Genomic DNA, 11,359 nt, shown 5'->3' on the forward strand with positions numbered 1-11,359 from the left:
TAACCAATGTCATAAAACAGCATGTGTGTTACTGTTACATGAGAAACTATCTGTTCTGTAAGCCTTCACCTGAAGTACAATAAAATATTAAAAAAAAAAAAAAAAACTGAAAAAAGACCCATACCTCACACCATGCAGAAAAACTAACTTAAAATGTATCAAAGAAAGGTGCGAGGTGAAAGGGAAATCAAGGATGATTCCAAAGATTTTTCTTTTACCTTAGCAACTGGGTGACCTGTACTGCCAATTACTTAGATGGGGGAGACCAGATGAGGAGCAGATTGAGAAGGAGCAGGGAATCAAGTGTTGCGTTTTGTCAATTTGAGATATCTATGAGTATTCCAAAGAACGCTGTTGGGCAGGAAATTTGAGTTGGGAGTATAGGGATGATATCAGTCTTAGGGATATAAATTTGGGAATGATTCTTAACATTTAAATGATATTTAAAAACATGATATTCAATGAGATCACACAGGAAAAGGCACAGACAGAGAAGAGGGCTGAGAAAAGAAAGCTCTGGGACCTTCCAACATTTAGCAGTTGGGAAGAGAAGGAAAACTAGCAAAGGAGACTGACATGGTATGTTTAATGAGGTAGAAGGAGAATTTGGTGTCCTGAAAGCCAAGTGAATAAAGAGTTTCAAGAAGGAGGAGTTAGCCAACTGTGTCAGACGCTGCTAAGTTGAGTATGGTGAGGACACTGGAGTGGCCATTTGATCTGACCATATGGAGAGTACTGGTAACCTTTACAAGAGTGGTCTCAATGCAGTAATGGGGGCAGAAGCCCATTTAGAATGGATGGAGTCTCCATACAAGAAATTATTCCATTGAATGGCATTTCTTTGTTTGTGTATCTATCTCTCCCTTTAGCCTATAAGCATTTTGAGGCCAGGGACTGTGACTTAATTCTACCTAGCACCTAGTATACTACCTGGCACATAGGATGTATTCAACCCATGTTAGCCAAATTTGAATGTAAAATCTCAGAATATTAAGAAAGCACCTTGCTCTCCCATTTCAGTTTCTTGCAGTACAGATCTAAGAACATCTTGGATCCTCCACTGGCCTCCTGAGAGATCATGGTAGCTTCCTTTTCAAACTCATTCCTGTTCTATCTACTTCCAAGGGACTAATTCCCTCTCTGGGAACAAACTAATTCCCTCTCTGGGTACAAACTGTCCAAACTTTGCTTCCCCTGGCTGCTTTTAAACCCAGGATACAGGAAAGGTCATTTGTAGAGAAAAATGGCTACTCCCCCACTTTAACCCTTCAATATCTTCCTTGTGTCTAATTACCATTCAGAAACTAAGGGTAATCTCAGTACTGACCTTCACTTTCATCCAGGGAAGAAGTATAGAAAACTGTCCTTTCTCGTAGCAACCGCTTTGAAATTGTGATTGGTTTGTGTCTTCTAGCCGTCACTCGAGGCGGAGGCACTGGGGGTGCAGTACTTTCCTCAGGTGGACCTGAATAGATCTGTGGAGGAGGGAAGATATACAGCAAACAATTAGAAAGATCCAGGTTTTATTTCCTTAATGATACCTACCAATTTATACCTGCCAGGATTACATATAGAGTTGGCCATAATAATACTAATATGACTAAAGGAATTGGAGGGCTTTCTTAATCACTCTAGCTACCAGCAAGTTTAGAGATCTCCTACCATTCTCAAGGCACAGGGCCTGGCACTTCCCAGTGTGGAGGAAAAAATGTAGACAAAAGACTGCAACATCAGTCCTGGATTTTCCACTTAAGTCTGGGGGAACTTAGGCAAGTTATCTCCCTTCTCTGAGCCTCAGCTTCCTCATCTGTAACATGGGGATAGCACCATCTACCTCACAGGGTGTAGTGAGAATCAAGTGACAAGGGTTGTCAAGGTGCTTTGTATGGGTGGAGGGTGATGGTGTGGAAGCAGACTAAACACACGCACATGCATACATACACACATGCATTCAACATATTTGAAAGGATACCAAAGAAACTGGTTACACTGTTTGCCTGAAGCCAGGAATAATGGGTGTCTGGGGAAAGGAGGGAGTCAAATTTATTTTTCACTCTTATATCTTGTTGTTCTTGTTAAATTTCATACTATGTGTGCATTACCTATTCAAAACTAAATTAAAATAGAAAAGCAAAATCAAAGTGTCTTGGAAGCTATAAAGAGTGCTGGAGGAGTGAGGGAGCAGCTGTGGTTAAAATTTTTATATAGTGCTTTGTATGTACTTGAGGATCTTCCTCTATCAGGAGACTGACCATTTAGCCAAAGTGAATACACTTTGGGAAGACACATATACTTGGTGAAGGAAGAAGAGGACCATTGCCTAGCCAGTGGGAATAACTAAATCAACACCAATTTTATCAGGAATGAGTCAACATAGGCTGGATAATCTTGGAACTTGCATAACTTGGAACACAAGGCAAGCCTGTATAAAGGCTGGACAATGATAAAGAACAACACAAGAACAATTACAATGCAGCCCATCTTTCATGACACAGAGAAGAGAGAATATGACATAGCAACAAGCAGATGAACTTTGAGGCCATACAGTTCTAGGTCAGATTCCTGGTTCCACCACCATTAACAGTCAAACATTCAGAATTCCCTCGAGCATCTTTTCAGTCACTATGGTAGTTGTTACAAATATTCTTTGCTATTCTTTCAAACACACCAGGGCCTTTGCATTGGCTATTTATTCTACCTGGAGTGTCCTCTCCAGATATCCATATAGCTTGCTCTCTGGATTCCTTCAGTATTCAGCTCAAATATACCCTTCTCATTAAGGCCTTCCAGGTTACTGTATCTAAAATTTGGCACTCCTCTCTCTATTCAATGCTTCCTATCCCCTTCCCTGTATGGTGTTTTTTCTCCTTGGCATTTATCACTTTTGAAAATACCATATATTTTACGTATTTATTTTGTTTGTTGTCTGTCTCACACACTAGACTGTAAGCTACATGAAGGCATATGTGTCTAGTTTTCTGCTGTATCTCCAGCACCTATAAGAGTGCCTGGAATTTCTGGGTCAAAAGACAAACACGATTAAAATTCTGACATAAAAAGCCAAATTTTCCTTTGAAAACACACAATAGCTACTTCTCCTTCCAGTCAAGATAGGACAACAGGGATTCATTTTATCCCTTCTGCCTGAAGCAAATAAAAAACTGGGGGAAATATATGTAACAATGATTTTAAAGGAATTGAAAATCAGGCAATAAAGGACAACGATCGGAGTGATGGGGCAAAAAAAGATGAGTCTGATGACAGTCTCAGCTTACTGCCTGGAGAGAGTTTGCAGGCATTAGTGGAGGGAGGAGTTACCCAGATGAAGCCCAGCAGTATCCCTAATTTGAGGAGATGCAGTTGGGAATATGGGGAAGCCAAGGAAGCTAGAGTTTGTAGGGCAGAGTACCAGGAAGGAGATAGCTGCACACAGAGAGAGACAGAGACCACAGGTGATCTACAGGGGTCTCTCTTAAGGCTTTAGTGGAGTACTGATCAGCATATATGTGTGAGGAAAAAAACACATGATAGGAATAGAGGGAACAATTACCCTAATATGACTGGGGCCAGGAATAGTTCCTGTTCTCATCCACCAAAATGGAAAATCAAAGAATTCACAGGGCATTGGGTAGACTACACAGATGAGTTTTGCCTCAATAATGAAGAAAAATTAACCACAGACCAAACGATGCTTGTTTCCTGCCTTAACAAAGTTTAAAAGAAAGACTTTAAAGCATCAAGTTGTTTTTCAGTAACTTAACCCCATCCAGAAGAAAGCTTAAGGATATTATTTATAGAAATACAAAAATTGCCAACACCCAAGAAGATAAAATTCACAATGTCTTGCATCCAATCAAAAATTACCATAAATAACTTTTAAATAGCTCATGGGTCAAAGAAGAAAACAAAAAGGGAAATCAGAATGTATTTTAAGCTAAATGAACATGAAAAGACTACCTATCAGAATTCGTGGGGTGCCGCTAAAGGAGTATATAGGGAGAAATTTACAGCACTAACACCTAACTTAGAAAAGAAGAAAGGTCTCAAATGAACAACCCCAATTTCAATATTAAGAAAATAGAAAAAGAAGAGCAAATTAAACCCAAAGTAAGATGAAGAAATGAAATAATAAAGATTAGAGTGGAAATCAATAAAATTGAAAATAGAAGCACAATAAAGAAAACTAGTGAAACAAAAAACAGATTTTTTGATAATATGTAAAAAATTGCTAAATGTCTAGGCAAACTTATCAGAAAGTAAGATAGAAGACTAATTACCAATAGCAGAAATGAGAGCGGTGGTATCATTACAGATTCTACAGACATTAAAAGGATAGAAAGGGAATATTATAAACAACTTTTTGCCAATTTATTTGACAACTTAGATGAAATGGACAAATTCCTTAAAAGACACAAACTAGCAAAGCTCACTCAACTAAAAATATATAACCTGAATAGCGCTATATCTATTAAGAAAATTGAATTTGTAATTGGAAATTTTCCAGCAAAGAAAGCTCCAGGCCAAAATGGCTTCACCAGTGAATTATACCAAATATTTAGGGAAGAATTAACACCAATCCTTTACAGAAACCTCCAGAAAATATAGGAGAAGAGATCACTTCACAACACTATTTGATTACCTGATAGCAAGAACAGACAAAGACATTACACGAAGAGAAAACTATAGACCAATATCCCTCATGAACATCAACTCAAAAATTCTATTCTAAACTAAATATTTAGCAAAGCAAATCAAACAATATATTAAAAGGGTAATACATAATGGCCAAGTGAAGCTTATTCCAGGAATACAAGATTGGTTCAACATTTGAAAATTAATCAATGTTATTCATCATATTAACAACATAAACAGAAAACAATACTCTCATTTCAATAGACAAAGAAATAGCATTTGACAAAATCCAACATCCATTCCTCATAAAAACTCCAAGCAAACTAGGAATGAATGAAACTTCCATACCTGATAAACAGCATCTATGAAACATGTTACTTGATACTTAATGGTGAAAGATTTAATGGTTTTCCTTAAGATCAGGAACAAAACAAGGATTTCTGTTCACTACTTCTATCCAACTTGTAATGGAAGTTCTAGTCAATCCAATGTGGAAAACAAAAGAAATAGAAGGCATCCAGATTGGAAAAGGAAGAAGTAAAAGTATGCAGAAAATCTGATGAAATCTACAAAACAACTACTGAAATTAGTGAGGTTAGCAAGGCTATAGACTACAAAATCAATATACAAAAATTAACTCTCTTTCTATATACAAAAAAATTAGAAATAGCAATTAAAAATATAAAACCATTTACAATAGCATAAAAATATGAAACACTTAGGAAATAAATCAGACAAAAGGCATGCAAACATATACACTAAAAAACTTCAAAATATTGCTGAGAGAAATTAAGAAAACCTAAATAAACAGAAAAATATATTTTGTTCATTGGTTGTTCTTGTCTGCTCTGACTCATAGCGACCCTATGTACAACAGAAGGAAACACTACCTGGTCCTGCACCATCCTCACAACTGTTGTTATGCTTGAGCCCAATGTTGCAGCCACTGTGTCAATCCATCTTTGTGAGGGGCTTCCTCGTTTTTGCTCACCCTCTACTTTACCAAGCATAATGTTCTTCTCCAGGGATGGATCCCACCTGATAACATGTCCAAAGTATGTGAGAAGTAGTCTCACCATCCTTGCTTCTAAGGAGCATTCTGGTTGTTCTTCTTCCAAGACAGATTTGTTCATTCTTTTGGCAGTCCATGGTATAATCAATATTCTTCGCCAACACCATAATTCAAAGGTGACAATTCTTTGGTCTTCCTTATTGATTGTCCAGCTTTCATATGCATATGAGGTGACTGAAAACATCATGGCTTGGATCAGGCACACATCAGTCTTCAAGGTGACATCTTTGCTTTTCAACAATTAAAGAGGTCTTTTGCAGCAGATTTGTGCAAAGCAATGCATCTTTTGATTTCCTGACTGCTGCTTCCATGAGTGTTGATAGTGTATCCAAGTAAAATGAAATCCTTGACAACTTCAATCTTTTCTCCTTTTATCATGATGTCGCTTATTGGTCCAGTTGCGAGGATTTTTGTTTTCTTTATGTTGAGGTGTAATGCCTACTGAAAGCTGTGGTCTTCCATCTTCATCAGTAAGTGCTTCAAGTCCTCTTCACTTTCAGCAAGCAAGGCTGTCATCTGCATATCATAGCTTGTTAATACATCTTCCTCCGATCTTGATGCCCCGTTCTTCTTCATACAGTCCAGCTTCTCAGATTATTTGCTCAGCATACAGATTGGATAGGTATGGTGAAAGGGTACAACCCTGACACACATTCATTGGTAGAAAGGCTAAGTATTGTTAAGATATAAATTCTCCCAAATTGACATGCAGATTGAACACAATCTTGATACCAGCAACCTTTTATGTAGAAATTGACAAGCTGATTCTAAAATCAATAGGGAAATTCAACGGACCTAGAATAGCCAAAATAACCTTGAAAAAGAACAAAGTTGGAAGGCTAACACTACCAGATTTCAAGACTTATTATAAAGCTGCAATAATCAAGACAAAGTGTGCTATTAGCTTCTAGATAGATAAACATATCAATGGAACAGAACAGAAAGTTTCATATAGATGGATATGTATAGAGAAACATATAGACAACTGATTTTTACAAAGGTGTAAAGGCAATTCAATGGAGAAAGGATAGTCTGTCTTGACAGCAAAAGGTGCTAAAACAATGGGATATTCATATGTAAAAATGAACTTTAATCTATATCTTGCACCATATGCAAAAATTATCTCAAAATGGATCATATACCTAAATGTAAAAGTTAAACTATAAAACTAGTAGAATATCTTGGTGACAATGGAATAGGCAAAGATTTCTTAGATATGATACCAGAGGCATGACTCATAAAAGAAAAAAAAATCAATAAACTGGACTTCATCAAATTTAAATACTTGTGCGCTTCTAAAAGACACTGTTAAGAGAATGAAAAGAAAGACAAGCCACATGCTGGGATAAAGTATTTGCAAATCATACAGGCATACCTTGGAGATATTGTGGCTTTAGTTCCAGGCCACCACAAAAGCAAATATTGCAATAAAACAACTCAAATGAATTTTTTGGTTCCCCAGTGCATATAAAAGTTATGTTTACACTATATACTGTAGTCTATTAAGTGTGCAATAGCATTATGTCTAAAAAAATGTACATACCTCAATTAAAAATACTTTATTGCTAAAAAGTGCTAACCATCATCATCTAAGCCTTCAGCTAATCATAATGTTTTTGCTGGTGGACGGTCTTGCGTCAGTGTTGATGGCTGCTGACTGATCAGGGTGGTGGTTGCAGAAGGCTGGGGTGGCTGTGGCAATTTCTTAAAATAATAGAACAATGAAGTATGCCGCGATTGACTCTTCCTTTCACAAAAGATTTCTTTGTAGCATGCAATATGTTGTTTGATAGCATTTTACCCATAGTAGAACTTCTTTCAACATTGAAGTCGATCCTCTTAAACCCTGCCGTTACTGTATCTACTAAGTTTATGTAATATTCTAAATCATTTGTTGTCATTTCAACAATGTTCACAGCATCTTTACCAGCAGTAGATTCCATCTCAAGAAACCACTTTCTTTGCTGATACATAAGAAGCAACTCCTCATCCGTTAAAGTTTTATCATGAGATTGCAGCAATTCAGTCACATCTCCAGGCTCCACTTCTAATTCTAGTTCTCCTGCTATTTCCATCACATCTGCAGTTACTTCCTCCACTGTAGTCGTGAACCCTTCAAAGTCATCCATGAGAGTTGGAATCAACTTCTTCCAAATTCCTGTTAATGTTGATATTTTGACCTTCCCATGAATCATGAATGTTCTTAATGGCATCTAGAATGGTGAATGTTTTCCAGAGGTTTTCAATTTACTTTGCCCAGGTCCATCAAAGGAATCACTACTTATGGCAGCTATAGCCTTGCAAAATTATTTCTTAAATAATAAGACTTGAAAGTCGAAATTACTCCTTGATCCATGGACTGCATAATGAATGTTATGTCAGCAGGCATGAAAACAACATTAATCTCCTTGCATATCTCTATCAGAGCTGTTGGGTGACCAGGTGCATTGTCAATGAGCAGTAATATTTTGAAAGGAATCTTTTTTCTGAGCAGTAGGTTCTCAAAAGTGGGCTTAAAATATTTAATAAACCACGTTGTAAAGAGATGTGCCATCGTCCAGGCTTTGTTTTTCCGTTTATAGAGCACAGCTGAGTAGATTGAGCGTAATTCTTAAGAGGCCTGGGATTTTTGGCATGGCAAATGAGTAGTGACTTTAACTTAAAATCACCAGCTACATTAGTCCCTAACAAGAGAATCAGCCTGTCCTTTGAAGCTTTGAAGCCAGGCATTGACTTCTCCTCTCTAGCTATGAAAGTCCTGGACGGCATCTTCTTCCAATATAAGGCTGTTATGTCTACATTGAAAATCTATTGTTTTGTGTAGCCACTTTCATCAATTAGCTAGAGCTTCTGGATAACTTCTTGGAGCTTCTACATCAGCACTTGCTGCTTCACCTTGCACTTTTATGTTATGGATACGGCTTCTTTCCTTAAACCTCATGAAGCAACCTCTGCTAGCTTCAAACTTTTCTTCTGCAGCTTCCTCACCTCTCTCAGCATTCATAGAATTGAAGAGAGTTAGAGCCTTGCTCTGGATTAGGTTTTGGCTTAAGCGAATGTTGTGGCTGGTTTGATCCTCTATCCAGACCACTAAAACTTTCTTCATATCAGCAATAAGGCTGTTTTGCTTTCTTACCATTCGTGTGTTCACTGGAGTAGCACTTTTAATTTCCTTTGAGAACTTTTCCTTTGCATTCACAACTTGGTTAACTGTTTGGTGCAAGAGGCCTAGCTTTTGGCCTGTCTCAGCTTTTGACATGTCTTCGTCACTAAGCTTAATCATTTCTAACTTTTGTTTTATAGTGAGAGACATGCGACTCTTCCTTTCACTTGAACACTTAGAAGCCACTGTAGATTATTAATTGGACTAATTTCAGTATTGTCCTGTCTCAGGGAATACGAAGGCCCGAGGAAGGGGAGAGAGATGGGAGACTGGTCAGTTGGTGGAGTAGTCAGTATACACACATTTATCGATTAAGTTTGCCATCTTATATTGGCGTGGTTTGTGGTGCCCCCAAGACAATTATAGCAGTAACATCAAAGATAAATGATCACAGATCACCATAACAGATATAATAATAATGAAAAAGTTGAAATATTGTGAGAATTACCAAAATGTGACACAGAGACACGAAGTGAGCACATGCTATTGGAAAATGGCACCAACAGACTTACTCGATGCAGGCTTGCGACAAACCTTCAATTTGTACAAAAAGCAATTATCTGTGAAGCACAATAATGTGAAGCGCAATAAAAAGAGGTATGTCTGTATCTGTTAAAGGGCCCATGTCCAGAACATATAAAGAACTCCCAAAACGCAATAAAAAGAAAATAAATAACCCAGTTTTAAAAAAAATTAGGCAAAAGATTTGAACAGATAGTTCACTAGAAAAGACAAACGGGAGGCGGAGCCAAGATGGCGGTGTAGTCAGATGCTTCCTATATCCCACTTAAAACAAAGACCTGGATAAACAAGAGATTTGATTATATATGAATATCTAGGAGCCCTGAACAAGGCAAAGTTGAGGAATCAGACTGAGTGGTGGGGGGAGAGGGAGACAGTTCGGAAGAAGCCAGCAGCACCAGAGCGGTGGCAGTGTGACGGCAACTCTTCAGCCGCGCCGGGTCCGCAGTGAAGCAGGCAAACAGCTGTGCCCGCACTCGGAAAGCAGTTTCCGCATCGCGAGAGATCCAGCAGCTGAGATTCTGCTTGGACACTCTGAACCAGTGAAAAGCAGCTCCCAAGTGGCTAAAGATAAGTACATGTGTGCGGCCTTTTGCGGGGATTTAAAAAAAAAAAGCTCATTTGGGAAAAACCTCTCCCCCTTTTACCTCCTCCCTCCACAATCTGCACTGGGAGTCCACTGGGCAGGAAGCAGATCCCAAAAGGCGCCCGGACCCATTCTCCTGGCCTTGGAGAGGGAACAAATAAGCTACTGGCTCCCCTAAGCCAGGAACACAGGGTCGGCACAGTTCCTTTGCTAAGCACAGGCATAAGGGGTCCGCAGACTCTGACTGCCTTACATCCCTGTATAGACTTGTGGGGACCCATCTCAACAGCGTTAGCCCTCACCACCACAGTACAACAGGGCAAACATCTGAAGTTTAACTTCAACTGTTTCAGCTGTGAAGTGGCAGATTTGTGACCCTCGAAAGAGCCCTGCCCCTTAAGTAGGCACTTTTATCAATCCACAACAGGGTCTTGAGGACTGGTAGCGTCACCTAAACCTCCTAGTCACCTGCTACAAGGAGTCCAAGAAAAAGTAGTGCCCTTGAGTCTTTACAGCCAACAGAGTGGGCTGCTCATAGTCCGACTGCAAAACTCACCTACCTACTCACCCTAGAGAACAGGGACACGCTTTCCTTTCAGACTCTCAGGGGCAGCCTTCAGCCCCCTGCCTGGCTCAGCACGTGAACCCCTACCACAGCCAGAGGCCAGTGCCTGCACAAATCACCCATGCCTTTCTAGGACTGTAGGTGAGAGCCTGGACCACACACTTGGTGACTGGCTGCCTGGACACCTGAGCTGAACCCATATAGGAAAATTTAATGGACTCCTCTGTGCACATACTTAGTTACAGAACTAACTATCTGCTGACAGGACATTAAGAGCTTCAAAGGTGTCAATAATCAAACTAGTGCACACGAGCAGCCTATTGGGGCATATCAAAACAAAACAGAACAAGAAGCTAGGACTCACTAAACAAATATAAAATAAAACTATAATAACTTATTGATGGCTTGGAGACAACAGTCACTATCAAATCACATAAAGAGGCAGTCCATGATGGCTTCAGCAAGCTCCCAAAATAAAGAATCAATAAATTCTCTGGAGGAAGAGAATTTCTTGGAATTACAAGAGGCAGAATACAAAAGATTAATATACAGAACTCTTCTAGAAATTAGAAAGGAAATTTTATAAAATGCAGAAATGGCCAGGGAAAACACAGACAAAGTAATAGCAGAATTTAAAAAAGTTTTTCAAGAACATAATGACAAATTTAATAGGCTCCAAGAATCCATGGAGAGACAGCAATCAGAAATCCAGAAGCTTAACAATAAAATTTAAGAATTAGACAATTCAATAGAAAGTCATAGGAGCAGAATTGAGGCAGTAGAAGTCAGAATTAGTGACACTGAAGATAAAGCTCTTCA

The 11,359-nt window shown here is 38.8% G+C and overlaps 1 protein-coding gene across 1 annotated transcript in view; it reads right to left on the reverse strand.

The window, feature by feature from the left end:
• OPHN1 (oligophrenin 1) overlaps positions 1–11,359 on the reverse strand; it is a 628,143-nt gene that overhangs the window by 62,776 nt on the left and 554,008 nt on the right. Inside the window, exon 20 of the mRNA XM_004380093.2 lies at positions 1,328–1,475. Coding sequence (XP_004380150.1) covers positions 1,328–1,475 — 148 coding nt within the window. The remainder of the gene's footprint in view (positions 1–1,327; positions 1,476–11,359) is intronic.

Source organism: Trichechus manatus, unplaced genomic scaffold, assembly GCF_000243295.1.
Source record: "Trichechus manatus latirostris isolate Lorelei unplaced genomic scaffold, TriManLat1.0 scaffold00070, whole genome shotgun sequence".
NCBI classification, from domain to species: Eukaryota; Metazoa; Chordata; class Mammalia; order Sirenia; family Trichechidae; genus Trichechus; species Trichechus manatus.